At 33.5% G+C, this 15557-nt stretch overlaps 1 protein-coding gene across 5 annotated transcripts in view; it reads left to right on the top strand.

Annotated features, from left to right (window-relative positions):
- Vps13a (vacuolar protein sorting 13 homolog A) overlaps positions 1–15557 on the top strand; it is a 259327-nt gene that overhangs the window by 171417 nt on the left and 72353 nt on the right. For all 5 annotated transcript variants that reach the window (XM_077797003.1, XM_077797002.1, XM_077797006.1 and 2 more), the window contains exons 51-53: positions 1808–1936; positions 2534–2667; positions 4294–4423. In XM_077797003.1, the coding sequence (XP_077653129.1) occupies positions 1808–1936; positions 2534–2667; positions 4294–4423 (393 nt within the window). The remainder of the gene's footprint in view (positions 1–1807; positions 1937–2533; positions 2668–4293; positions 4424–15557) is intronic.

Here is a 15557-nt window from a genome sequence, read left to right as displayed (position 1 = left end):
CAAAAATGTATCAAAGACATAGGAATTAGACCAGAAACTTTGCAATTCCTGGAAGAAAATGTGGGGTCAACTCTTTAACATATAGGTACAGGCAGCGATTTTCTTAGTACAATCCCTAAAACTCAGGAAATAATGCCAAGAGTTAATAAATGGATTGACATCAAAGTAGAAAGCTTTTGCACAGCAAAGGAAATGATTAAAACTGTGAAGAGATAGCTTATGGAATTGGGAAAAATCTTTGCTCTCTGTTCTTCTGACTAGGGATTAATATCTAGAATGTATAAAGATCTCAAAAACCTTAATACCAAAACCCAAATAACCCAGTTAATAAATGGGCAAAAGAACTAAACAAATACTTCTCAAAAGAAAAAATACAAATACCCAACAAATCCATGAAAAAATGTTCCAGATCATTAGCAGTTAGGAAAATGAAATCAGCCTAGTTGTATGTCACTAGATGAATTAATAAAGAAAATGTGGTATATGTACACAGTAGAATTTTATTTAGTCATAAAGAAGAATGAAATCATGTCATTTGAAGAAAAATAGATGGAACTTGAGAACATTATTTTAAGTGAAATAAGCCATACTCAGAAAGTTTTCTGTCATTATGGAAACTAGAGAGGAAAGAGGAAAAAAAAAGATGTTTGTGTGGGGGAGAGTATCTTATAAAAATCAAAGGGAAGTTAAGGGAAGGGAAGAGGAGATGAAAAGGAAGTACTGGGGCATGATACTGGTCAAATTATATTGTTACATTGTGTGCATGTACAAATATGTAGCAACAAATCCCACCATTATGTACAACTAAAAAGGGGAAAAAAGAATTGTCCCCAGGTCATATATGATAAAGTTCAGGTATCATACATGAAAAGGCTCTTTGAAAACACTGCATGACCAATCAAGTGACCAATCTGGTCAGGACCTAAAATGGAGTTGACTATAGTTTATAGAGAAGGCTAGTTCTCCATCTTGTTTTTTTAATTCTTGTCTTTGTTTCCAGTTTCTGTCGTCCAGTCTTTTTTCTGGTACCTTCACTGTCTCCTCTGTCTTTAGCTTGATTTCCAAATCACAGATGTCCAATTGTTTTAAGATTCCAAGCTTCTTTCCTTCTATGAATTTTAGATTACTTTTTTACTCTTAATAATATTAAGAGCTTAATTACATTTTCTGACTCATCCATAGTGTGTACTTATACTTAATTAACAAATAATATCCAAACATGATTTATATTTTTAGTAATTAAATGAACCTTTGCTTTAAACTCAACATCTGCTTCCTAGTTTCTGATTCAGCTTAGTTGCTGATTTTTCAACACTTCTCTGAAAGAAGTCTGTTTTCTCCCAAGCACCCTACTTATCTTTGCTCTTCAACTTAATTACTCATTGCTGCTTGTATTTTTAGTACTTGAAAGTGATAACCCATTTCTAAATTGACAGTTTATAGCTGTTCAGCTAAGCAACCTAATAACAATGTTGAAAGAGTTTGGTGGTTTTGTTGTTGTTTGTTTTGGGTACTCAGGATTGAACCCAGGGGGCTTTACTGCTGAGCTACATTGCCAGCTCTTAGTTATTTTGCTTTTTTAAATTTTGAGACAGTGTCTCACTCAGTTGCTGAGGCTGACCTTGAATTTGAGAACCTCCTATTTCAGCCTGCTGTGTCCCAGGGATTATAGGCATTCACAACCATGCCCAGCTGACAGAGATTTTTTGAAGTTTATTTTACTACTATGATGAGTTTATTACAACAATATAAGTATTTTTGGTAAGATCTGTTTATTTTTATAAATATATGTAATATATGTTCTTAGTGTATCCCCTTTTGGCCTGAGGATGCTGGCAGTAAACTTCTTATTCAAGTTGAAAGGACTGAAGGTCCTCCAAAAAGGATATATTTTAACAAGCAAGAAAATTGTATTTTATTGCGTCTGAATAATGAGGTAAGTTATTTTTTCACAAGAATCTTTGAAAAAGCAACTATGTATTTACTAGTATTTTATTTTACTTTTTAAAACAATTATCTGTTTTTCCCCTCTCACTAAAAATGAACCAACATTTCTTTTTAAAAGGGAAAAGGTACCAAAAAGAAAAAGAAATATTTAACAAAATTAAAAAACATATATTTTTTAGTTGCAAATGGACACAGTATCTTTATTTTATTTACTTATTTTTATGTGGTGCTAAGAATCAAACCCAGTGTCCCAAGCCTGCGAGGCAAGCGCTTTACCATTGAGCTACTACCCCAGTCTTAGAACAAATTTTTTAAAAATTAAAAAATTTTAAAAAAGAGAAATATAAGATAAATTAATTATCACACAGAAAGTGAGTTGGAGTGCCTAAGATGCTAGATAGGAGAGCTAGAATTCCACAAATCTGCATACAAAAAGAATTCATTGTTTCCCAGAAATGCAATATAAAATGCTTATTTTCTAAATTGTCTTCCAAATTATCAAGTTATGAATAGTTTTATTACTACATGTTATTAATAATAATCTTGGGGAAATTGTCACATTAAAGAATGTTTTCCTTTCTTTTAGCTTGGAGGTATCATAGCAGAAGTTAATTTGGCTGAGCATTCAACCATTATTACATTTTCAGATTACCATGATGGAGCAGCTACATTCCTGTTAATAAATCACACTAAGAATGATCTTGTTCAGTACCAACAAAGGTAAGAAGATTATCACAAATATGGTAACTCCTGATTTAGCCAAATCTAGGTAACGAGACATTTATAATGATTTCTCATGAATGTAAACATAGATAATGGTATTGTGGTTATAAGAAACAATGTCCTACTTTTAAAGAAAGGTATACTCACGTTTGTAGGGATCAAACCAACTTCATAATTTACTTTCAGATGCTTCAAAGAAAGAATCATGAAGAGTTAAACAAAGTATAGCCAAAGCTTGATCATTTTTTAGTCTGTTGAAAAATGTCAGGTTTGTTCAGAGTCTCAGAATTTGTTCTTTTTGAAATTTTCATATTTTAATAAGCATAATGTAATTATAAAATTTTAGATTTTTTTTCAGATATCCTCTTCTCGCTTCCTAAATACCAAAACTCAAGGTTGATGGTATAGGACTAATCTTAAAATTGTTTATTTCAGTTTTGTGTGATATCATACCCTCTTGGTGCTACTGTAGTTTATGCAACTCTATGTTTCACTACTTAGTGGTTCCAGGTTATCCTGAATTTATTGTGTCTGAGTATTTTGTTTTCATCTCTTACTTTTTAATGGGCCCATATCTGTTAGTGTATTTATACTTTTCTTTTGCTTCCAAATGTAAAACTTATAATAATTGATTTAAATCAAACATGTATTGAATAGGGACCATAGAACTAGTCTAAGAAGTACCTAGAAGTCCTCCTTGTCTATCATTGTCTCATTTGTTTGAGATATTGAGAAAGGATACTTCCTGTCTTGTTTTGTTTTTTAATTATATTATAAAAAAACATAAATTCTGTCTTAGTCTGTTTGGACTTTTTTATAAATAACAGAAATTTATTCCTCACAGTTTAGAGGCTAGAAAGTCTTAAGATCAAGTCACTGACAGATTGAGTATCTGGTGAAGGCTCACTTTCTATTTCATAGCGTTCTGTCTGTATATTTGAACTTTCTCACTAATTTATAGAATTTTTTTCTAAAAGCTCATTTTTATTCCTTTGCAAGTAACTGGCTTTTCTGAATGTTTACAAGGGTTTCTCTTCCCTTTGTTATTTTTTTAATTTAAATATTTTACTAAATAGGCATAGGATCATATTCTGTTTTCGTTGATATTATCTGATAGCCAGTGAAGTCTTTTAATCTTCAGGGTAAATTTATTTGGCTCAGAAAAACTTTAATTTATTACTTCTTTGATTAAATAATTTCTGTTTTTCTTATTGAAATCTTTTTGTGAATGAGCTGAATTTCTTATATTGTGTCTCACATCTTATTATTTTAAAAATAACTAAGCTACACCTGTTTTTGCCACAGTAACACTTAGGGAACAGTTGCCAGTTAAATTCTCTTAGATTTAGTATGAATCATATAAAATAGTTGAATTTTTTTTCCATAATTTGAATTAAAACAAAAATTGACATTCATTTCAAACTTGAAGATCTTTATTTCCTAAGTGAGATGCTTTCCTTAAAATATTTTCTTAGAGATTGCTTATGTCATTATATAAGGAAAATTTGTCTAATTCAGAATTTCTACAAATCTCAATGGGCTAAGAATTATATATTATCTTGTATTTTTGATATATTATCTGGTTGCATTTAACTTAATACCTATTTTTGCTACTTTTAACAGTTGTCTCAGTGATATTGAAGATTCCCTTCCTCCTGGAAAAGCAGTGTTTTATACCTGGGCTGATCCTGTGGGCTCTAGAAAATTAAAGTGGATTTGTGGAAAAAGCCATGGGGAAGTAACACAAAAGGATGTAAGTGTTAGTTTGATTATTACAGTGTTCTCAGAACTCTTTTTGGTTTTGTGGGTCTGTGTGTTTTTTAAAAGATTATTTTCAGCCTTGAAGATTTTAAGAATTGTTCTATATTTGTAAAATAACTGCCAGTGATTTAAAATATAGTATTTAGGCTCTTTTTTATTTGTTTGTTTGTTTCTTTTACTATTTCTTTCTTTCTTTTTTTTTTTAATCTAACCAGAAGCTAGATAAAGTTGGAAACCAGAAAGAACTAGTTTTATCCCAAAGAAGCAGGATCTTTCAGATTTACTCCAGTAAAACATGCAAACCACATGCAAACTTTTCTTCCTTTAAAACAAAACTATATAGAAGTCCTTCCTTATGTTCATTGTAAAAAAAGAGAGTTCTGCCCAGCTTTATCTTATCCAGAAATATTATAAACCAGAAGTAGTCTAATTTTGTCCACATCTCTATATGCTTCTACTAAGTTGTAAAAGATAAAGCTCTGCTTACAGAAGTGCTTTCAGCATTCACCTCATAAAGAGATAAATTATTGGCCCTGACAGTCATCTTAGATTTAACTGCTTATGTAGAAAACATTTAAGGGTCCATTAAGTATACTGTTAAAAATTTATTTCTTAGGGGCAAGTTCAGATAATAAGGTTGTATACAAACATTTTCTAATAACATAAATGACTTTCAGAAAATATTTTCTTAAAGTTATATTTGACCTTCAGAATTCATCTTAATTTGACCCTATTCTAATGTTTTTCTTCCTTTTATTGTTATTTGTTCCTGACTATCAATAGGCCAGTGATTTCTCTCATTTCTCTTTTAGAAAAGAGACTGGACAGTTTTATTATTAAGTGTGTTTTTTGTTCTAGGGTTTTGTTGTTGTTCTTGTTGTTACTATTATTTTTAATTAACAGCCCTGTATCAAATTAAGGTAATTGCTTTCTACTCCTAGTAGTTTGCTGATTTTTTTAAAATTAAATACTTTCAATTTTTATCTATTGAAAATGATTATGTGCCTTTGGGACTTTATCTTATTTTGTAGATGGATTTTATGATTTAGTTTTTTTAATATTAGGCCACTTTCACATTTTGGGAATTGACTTGCTAATGGCTTAAAACTTTTTGTTTGAATATTCATGAAGGAGATTGGCCTGTAACTTTCCTATCTTATAATTTCCTCTTCATAATTTGATATCAAGGCATTCTTGGCTCACTAAAAATCTTAAGAAATATTTAATCGCATTTTCTAGAAGATTGATGTGAATCAATATGATGTCCTCTTTGGATGTTTGATAGAGTTTACTAATGAAGTCAAGCAGTCCTTGCCTGCAGTTGGAAGGTTTTGAATTATGAACTCTATTTTATTTTTACATATAGGACAATCCACTTTTCTGTTTATCTTTATTTTGATGTTTTTCTAAGAATGTGATCTTTTCACTGGAAATTTCTAATATGTTGACAAATATATTCATAATACCCTTTTTAAAATTTTGAATATATTTATGGTGATGCCCTTTTTCATTCTTGGGATTGTTTATTTGTGCCTTCTCTTTTTCTTGATTAATTTTGCTAAGGGTTTATCAATTTTATAAGTTGCTTTTTTACACAAGAATATCATGGTCTCTTTAATGATATCTTTTATACATGTATTTTCAGTTTCACCAGTTTTACTCTATTTTATTTTATATTATGACATCTTTCTTTAGATTTACTTTGATTATTTTTTTAACATCTTAAGATCAATACTGTATTAGTCTGTTCAGGCTGCCAAAACAAAGTACCACTGACTAGATGGTTTAGACAAAAGAAATTTATTATCTCCATAAATGTTCCTTTTCCAGATACAGTCACATTGAGTACTAGGGCTTCTACATAAGTCTTAGGGGAAAACAACTTAGTTCATATCTTTTTTTTTTTTTTAAGAGAGAGTGAGAGTGGAGAGAGAGAGAGAGAGAGAGAATTTTTTTTAATATTTATTTTTTAGTTCTCGGCGGACACAACATCTTTGTTTGTATGTGGTGCTGAGGATCGAACCGGGCCGCACGCATGCCAGGCGAGCGCGCTACCGCTGAGCCACATCTCCAGCCCCAACTTAGTTCATATCTAAATCACTATTTTTTAGATATTTTTGCTTCATATTTGAAGTCATTTAAAGTCACTAATTTTCCTCACAAAATAACATTAACTTTATCTCACAAATGTTAATTTTGCATGTTTATTATCATTTAGTTCAAAATAATTTTCTATTTTTTTTTATTGGTTGTTCAAAACATTACAAAGCTCTTGACATATCATATTTCATACATTAGATTCAAGTGGGTTATTAACTCCCATTTTTATTGTTACTTATTTTTTATATTTTAGTTTACTGGTTATCATATACTATTTTTTTTGTACTGGGAATTGAACTCAGGGGCACTTGAATACCGAGTCACATCCCAAGCCCATTTTTGTATTTTATTTAAATAGAGATAAGGTCTCACTGAATTGCTTAGGACCTCGCCATTGCTAAGACTGGCTTTGAACTCGAAATTCTCTAGACTCAGCCTCCCAAGCTGCTAGGATTACAGGCATACGCCACCGCGCCCAGCCTTACATTTTAATAGTATGGGAACTTTCTCATTTTCATTGATTTGTGATTTAATTCTTCTGTAATTTGGGGAAATATTTTGATTCACTATTTTGAAATTTTTAGATTAGCTATGTGGGCCAGTCTATGGTCAGTAACTAATTCATATGTATTTGAGAAAAAGAAAATGTTCTGTAGCTTTTTAAAGAATGTTATATGTTTTTTGTTAATTTGTTCAGATTTGTTAATTGTGTTATATAAATCTTCTGTATCATTTATTTGCTTGTTATATTTGAGAAATATGTTAAAACATATAATCATAAATTTATACATTTCTCCTTTTTGATTCATTTATTTTAGCTTTTCTATTTTGAAGCTATGTGATTAGGTAATTACAAATTTTGAATTGTTATATCTTCCTGGTCATTTCATGAGGATATAATGTGTGCCTGACATAGTAACTTCTTAGGCCCAAACATCTAGACTCACAAAATGCTTATAGGCAATTTGCACCTGCTTATTTCTTTTTTTTTTTTAGTTGATTTTTTAAAATACACAACAGTGGAATGCATTACAATTCTCATTACACATAGAGCACACAATTTTTCATATCTCTGTATATAAAGTATGTTCACACCAACTTATGCCATTGTACATGTGTACTTTTTTTGAATTACAATTCTTAATACACATATATACCACAGTTTTTCATATCTCTGTATATAAGGTATGTTAACACCCAATACCTGTACTTTGTATAATGATGACCATCACATTCCACCTCCTTGCTAATTCCCTTCCCCCTCCCTTTCCTTCCCAACCCTCTTCCCTGTCTAGAATTAATCTAATCCTCCCATGCTCTCCCTCCCTACCCCACTATGAGTCACCCCCCTTATATCAGAGAAAACATTTGGCATTTGTTTTTTGGGAATTGGCTGACTTCACTTAGCATTATCTTCTCCAATTCCACCCATTTACCTGCAAATGCCATGATTTTATTCTCTTTTATTGCTGAGTAAAATTCCATTGAGTATATATCCAACATTTCTTTTATCCAGTCATCTATTGGAGGACATCTAGGTTGGCTCTACAGTTTAGCTATTGGGAATTGTGCTGCTATAAACATTGATATGGCTGTGTCCCTGTAGTATGCTGTTTTTAGGTCCTTTAGGTATAGTCCGAGAAGGGAAATAGCTGGGTCAAATGGTGATTCCATTCCCAGATTTCCAAGGAATCTCCAAACTGCTTTCCAAATTGGTGCAGCCAGTTTTGGCAGCTGGAAGCTGGTGGTGGCAGTTGGGCTCTGAGGGTTTTTCCCGAGGAGCTGTTTTGTTTGGCCTGTGTGGTTCTAAAAAAATTTGGAAAATTGTATGAATGTACCTTTTTTCCCACATCCTCGCCAACACTTGTTGTTGTTTGTCTTCATAATAGCTGCCATTCTGACTGGAGTGAGGTGATATCTTAGTTTTGATTTGTATTTCTCTGATTGCTAGAGATGATGAGCATTTTTTTTCATATATTTGTTGATTGATTGTATATCCTCTTCTGAGAAGTGGCCGTTCAGGTCCTTGGCTCATTTATTGATTTATTTTTTGGTGCTTAACTTCTTGAGTTCTTTATATACCAAGAGATTAGAGCTCTATCTGATGTGTGAGGGTTAAAAATTTGTTCCCAGGATGTAGGCTCTCTATTCACCTCACAGATTGTTTCTTTTGCTGAGAAAAAAACTTTTTAGTTTGAATCCATCCCATTTATTGATTCTTGTTTTTAATTCTTGTGCTATAGGAGTCTTATTAAGGAAGTTAGGGCCTAATCTGACATGATGGAGATTTGGGCCTACTTTTTCTTCTATTAGAGGCAGAGTCTCTGGTTTAGTTCCTAGATCCTTGATCCATTTTGAGTTAAGTTTTGTGCGTGGTGAGAGATAGGAGTTCAATTTCATTTTCTTGCATATGGATTTCCAGTTTTCCCAGCACCATTTGTTGAAGAGGCTATCTTTTCTTCAGTGCATGTTTTTGGCACCTTTGTCTAATATAAGATAATTATAATTTTGTGGTTAGTCTCTGTGTCCTCTATTCTGTACCATTGGTCAACCAGCCTGTTTTGGTGCCAGTACCATGCTGGTTTTGTTACTATTGTTCTGTAGTATAGTTTAAGGTCTGGTATAGTGATACCACCTGCTTCGCTCTTCCTGCTTAGAATTGCTTTAGCTATTGTGGGTCTCTTATTTTTCCAGATGAATTTCATGATTGCTTTTTCTATTTCTATGAGGAATGCCATTGGGATTTTGAACAGAATTGCATTAAACCGGTATAGTGCTTTTGGTAGTATGGTCATTTTGATAATATTAATTCTGCCTATCCATGAGCAAGGTAGATCTTTCCATCTTCTAAGGTCTTCTTTGATTTCTCTTGCTAGGGTTCTATAGTTTTCATTGTATAGATCTTTCACCTCTTTTGTAAGTTGATTTTCAAGTATCTTTTTTTTTTTTTTTTTTGGATATTGTGAATGGGGTAGTTTTCTTCATTTCCATTTCAGAGGATTTGTTACTGCTATACAGGAATGCCTTTGATTTATGGGTGTTAATTTTATATCCTGCCACTTTGCTGAATTCATTTACTAGTTCTAGAAGTTTCTTGGTAGAGCCTTTTGGGTCTTCTAACTATATAATCATGTCGTCAGCAAATAGTGCTAGTAGTTTTAAGTTCTTCTTTTCCTATATTTATTCCTTTAATTTCTTTTGTCTGTCTAATTGCTCTGGCCAGTGTTTCAAGAACTATGTTGAATAGAAGTGGTGAAAGAGGGCATCCCTGTCTTGTTCCAGATTTTAGAGAGAATGTCTTCAATTTTTCTCCATTTAGAATGATGTTGGCCTGAGGCTTAGCATAGTTAGCCTTTACAATGTTGAGATATGTTCCTGTTATCCCTAGTTTTCTAGTGTTTTAAACATAAAGGGGAGCTATATTTTGTCAAATGCCTTTTCTGCGTCAGTTGAGATAATCATATGATTTTTAAGTCTATTGATGTGATGAATTACATTTATTGATTTCCATATGTTGAACCAACCTTGCATCCCTGGGATGAATCCCACTTGATCATGGTGCAAACTCTTTTTGATATGTTTTTGTATTTCCATTTTCCAGAATTTTATTGAGGATTTTTGCATCTATGTTCATTAAAGATATTCTTTCTTTGAAATGTCTTTGTCTGGTTTTGGAATCAAGGTTATATTGGCTTCATATAATGAGTTTGGAAGTACTCCCTCTTTTTCTATTTCCTGAAATAAGTTGAAGAGTATTGGTATTAGTTCTTCTATAAAGGTCTTGTTGAAGGCAGATGTGTATCCATCCAGTCCTGGGCTTTTTTTGTAGAACTCAGGAGTGTATCCATCTGGTCAAAGACTTTTTTTTGGCTTCTTCTATTTCCTCACTTGATATTGGTCTGTTAAAATTGTGTATATCTTCCTGACTCAATCTGGGCAGATCATATGACTTAAGGAATTTATCGATGCCTTCACTGTCTTCTATTTTATTAGAGTATAAGGTTTCAAAATAATTTCTAATTATCATCTGTATTTCTGTAGTATCTGTTGTGATATTGCCTTTTTCATCACATATGCTGGTAATTTGAGTTCTCTCTCTCCTCTTCTTTAGCATGGCTAAGGGTCTGTCAATTTTATTTATTTTTTCAAAAAATCAACTTTTAGTTTTGTCATTTTTTTTCATGCAATGTATATCTATCTTTATTTTTTTATTTATGAAATTTATTTATTTACCCTAATTTGTTATACATGATAGCAGAATGCATTTCAATATATATATAGCACACATATAGAGCACAGTTTTTCATTTCTCTGGTTGTACACAAAGTAGAGTCATACTACTTGTGTCTTCATACATGTACTTAGGGTAATGATGTCCATCTCATTCTACCATCTTTCTTGCCCCATCCATCCTCCCTTTCCCTCCTTCCCCTTTTCCCTATTTAAAGGTCCTCCATTTCTCCCATGATTCCCCCCAATCCCCGTTATGGATTAGCATCCAAATATCAGACAAAACATTCAGCCATTGATTTTTTTGGAATTGGCTTTCTTTACTTAGCATGATATTCTCCAACTCCATCTGTTTACCTGAAAATGCCATGATTTTATTCTCTTTCAATGCTGACTAATATTCCATTGTGTATATATACCACAGTCTTTATCCATGCATATATTGAAGGACATCTAGGTTGGTTCCACAATTTAGCTATTGCGAAATGTGCTGCAGTAAACATTAATGTGGCTGTGTTTCTGTAGTATGCTGTTTTTAAGCCCTTTGGGTATAAACCAAGGAGTAGGATAGCTGAGTCAAATGATGGTTACATTCCAAGTTTTGCAAGGAATCTCCATACTGCTTTGCATATTGGTTGCACCAGTTTACAGTCCCACCAGCAATATATGAATGTGCCTTTTTCCCCACATTCTCGCCAATACTTATTGTTGTCTGTATTTTTTTTCCTGTGTTTATATTTTGTTTTTACATTTGAATCAGAATTGATTTTTTTTATTTCATTGATTTCAGCTCTGATTTTAATTATTTCTTGCCTTCTACTGCTTTTACTGCTGATTTGTTCTTCTTTATCTAGCACTTTGTGATGTAATGTGAGATCATTTATTTGTTGACTTTTTCTTCTTTTAAGGAATGAACTCCATGCAATGAATTTTCCCCTTAATACTGCTTTCATTGTGTCCCAGAGATTTCAATAAATTGTGGCTGTGTTCTCATTTACCTCTAAGAATTTTTTAATCTCCTCTTTGATGTCTTCTGTAACCCATTGTTCATTTAGTAGCATATTGTTCAGTCTCCATGTGATGCAGAAATTTTTATTCTTTATTTTGTCATTGATTTCCAACTTCATTCCATTAAGATTTGATAAAATGCATGGTAGTATCTCTGCTCCTTTGTATTTGCTAAGAGTTGCCCTGTGGCATAGTATATGGTCTATTTTTGAGAAGGATCCATGTGCTGCTGAGAAGAAAGTGTATCTGCTTGATGCTGGTTGATATATTCTATATATGTCAGTTAAGTCTAAGTTATTAATTGTGTTGTTGAGATCTATAGCTTCTTTATTCAACTTTTGTTTGGAAGATCTGTCCAGTGGTGAGAAAGGTGTGTTAAAGTCACCCGAGATTATTGTGTTGTGGTCAATTTGACTCTTGAACTTGGAAAGAGTTTGTTTGATGAACATAGGTGCGCCATTGTTTGGGGCATATATATTTATGTTTGTTATATCTTGTTGGTATATGTTTCCCTTAAGCAGTATGTAATGTCCATCTTTATCCCTTTTGATTAACTTTTGGCTTGAAGTCTACTTTATTTGATATGAGTATGGAGATCCCCTGCTTGCTTCCTCAGTCCATGTGAATGGTATGATTTTCCCCAAACTTTCACCTTCAGTCTTTGTTTGCCATTTCCTATCAAGTGAGTCTGCTGTAGACAGCATATTGTTGGATCTTTTTTAATCCAATCTGCTAGCCTATGTCTTTTGATTGGTGAGTTTAAACCATTAACATTTAAGGTTACTATTGAGATATGGTTTGTATTTCCAGCTATATTTGTTTATTTTTGTTATTTAACTTGACTTGTTTTTCCTCTTTGATTGGTTTTTCCTTTAGTGAACCGCCTCCATAGTACTGATTAAAATCCCAATGACATTCTTCATAAAAATAGAAAAAGAAATCATGAAATTCTTTTGGAAAAATAAGAGACCCACAATAGCCAAAGCAATCCTTAGCAAGAAAAGTGAAGCAGGAGGCATCACAATAACAGACCTTAAATTGTACTGTAGAGCCATATTACATAGTAACAAAGATGGCAAGGTATTGGCACCAAAACCTATATGTACACCAGTAGTACAGATTAGAAGACACAAAGACAAACTCACATGAATACAGTTATCTCATACTAGACAAACATGCCATAAAAATACATTGGGGAAAAGATAGCTTCTTCAACAAATGTTGCTCAAAAACTGAAAATCCACATGTAGCAAAATGAAATTAAAACTCTATCTCTTACTCTGCACAAAAATCAACTTAAGGGAATCAAAGACTTAGGCATTAGAACAGAGATCCTGCTCCTAATAGAAGAAAAAGTAGGCCCAAACCTCCACCATGTTGGTTTAGGAACTGACTTTTTTTTTTTTTTTTATTGTTGGTTGTTCAAAACATTACATAGTTCTTGATGTATCATATTTCACACTTTGATTGAAGTGGGTTATGAACTCCCATTTTTACCCCGTATACAGATTGCAGAATCACATCAGTTACACATCCATTTATTTACATATTGCCATACTCATGTCTGTTGTATTCTGCTGCCTTTCCTATCCTCTACTATCCCCTCCACCCCTCTCCTCCCCTCCCCTCCCCTCTTCTCTCTGTATCCCCTCTACTGTAATTCATTTCTCCCCCTTGTATTATTTTTCCCTTTCCCCTCACTTCCTCTTGTATGTAATTTTGTATAACCCTGAGGGTCTCCTTCCATTTCCATGCAATTTCCCTTCTCTCTCCCTTTCCCTCCCACCTCTCATCCCTGTTTAATGTTAGTCATCTTCTCATGCTCTTCTTCCCTACTCTGTTCTTAGTTACTCTCCTTATATCAAAGAAGACATTTGGCATTTGTTTTTTAGGGCTTGGCTAGCTTCGCTTAGCATAATCTGCTCTAATGCCATCCATTTCCCACCAAATTCTATGATTTTGTCATTTCTTAGTGCTGCATAATACTCCATTGTATATAGATGCCACATTTTTTTTATCCACTCGTCTATTGAAGGGCATCTAGGTTGGTTCCACAGTCTTGCTATTGTGAATTGTGCTGCTATGAACATCGATGTAGCAGTGTCCCTGTAGCATGCCCTTTTTAGGTCTTTAGGGAGTAGACCGAGAAGGGGAATAGCTGGGTCAAATGGCGGTTCCATTCCCAGCTTTCCCAGGAATCTCCATACTGCTTTCCAAATTGGCTGCACCAATTTGCAGTCCCACCAACAATGTACAAGAGTACCCTTTTCCCCACATCCTCGCCAGCACTTGTTGTTTGACTTCAGAATGGCTGCCAATCTTACTGGAGTGAGATGGTATCTTAGGGTGGTTTTGATTTGCATTTCTCTGACTGCTAGAGATGGTGAGCATTTTTTCATGTACTTGTTGATTGATTGTATGTCCTCCTCTGAGAAGTGTCTGTTCAGGTCCTTGGCCCATTTGTTGATTGGGTTATTTGTTATCTTATTGTCTAATTTTTTGAGTTCTTTGTATACTCTGGATATTAGGGCTCTATCTGAAGTGTGAGGAGTAAAGATTTGTTCCCATGGTATAGGCTCCCTATTTACCTCTCTTATTGTTTCTTTTGCTGAGAAAAAACTTTTTAGTTTGAGTAAGTCCCATTTGTTGATTCTAGATATTAACTCTTGTGCTATGGGTGTCCTATTGAGGAATTTTGAGCCCGACCCCACAGTATGTAGGTCGTAGCCAACTTTTTCTTCTATCAGATGCCGTGTCTCTGATTTGATATCAAGCTCCTTGATCCATTTTGAGTTAACTTTTGTGCATGGCGAGAGAAAGGGATTCAGTTTCATTTTGTTGCATATGGATTTCCAGTTTTCCCAGCACCATTTGTTGAAGATGCTATCCTTCCTCCATTGCATGCTTTTAGCCCCTTTATCAAATATAAGAAAGTTGTAGTTTTGTGGGTTGGTTTCTGTGTCCTCTATTCTGTACCATTGGTCCACCCGCCTGTTTTGGTACCAGTACCATGCTGTTTTTGTTACTATTGCTCTGTAGTATAGTTTGAAGTCTGGTATCGCTATACCATCTGATTCATACTTCCTGCTTAGCATTGTTTTTGCTATTCTGGGTCTTTTATTTTTCCATATGAATTTCATGATTGCTTTCTCTATTTCTACAAGAAATGCCATTGGGATTTTGATTGGCAAGGAACTGACTTTCTTAAGACTCCTAAAGCACAAGAAGTAAAATGAAGAATCACTAAATGGGATGAAATCAAAGTAAAAATCTTTTTCACAGCAAAGGAAACAATCAGTAACATGAAGGGAGCGCCTACAGAATGGGAAAAAATCTTTACCACATGCACCTCAGATACAACATTAATCTCCAGCATATATAAAGAACTTAAAACTTAACACACACACACACACAAAAACCTAATCAGTAAATCGGCAAAGGAACTGAACAGGCACTTAACAGAAGAAGAAATACAAATGATCAACAAATATATGAAAAAATGTTCAACTTTTCTAAATTATAGAAATGCAAATCAAACTACACTAAGATTCCATTACACTCCATTCAGAATGACAATCATCAAGAATACAAGCCACAATAAATGTTAGCAAGGACAAAGGAGAAAAGGTATACTCGTACATTGCTGGTGGGACTGTGAATTAGTGTGGCCACTATGGAAAGTAGTATAAAGAGTCCTAAGAAAATTTGGAACGGAACCACCATATGACCCTGTCATCCTACTCCTGGGTTTATACCAAAGAACTCAAAATCAGCTTACTCCAATAATG

Source organism: Urocitellus parryii, chromosome 4 (genome assembly GCF_045843805.1).
Source record: "Urocitellus parryii isolate mUroPar1 chromosome 4, mUroPar1.hap1, whole genome shotgun sequence".
Classification (NCBI taxonomy): Eukaryota; Metazoa; Chordata; class Mammalia; order Rodentia; family Sciuridae; genus Urocitellus; species Urocitellus parryii.
Note: the sequence above shows the minus strand (reverse complement) of the source record. Positions and strands in the feature narration are given on the sequence as shown.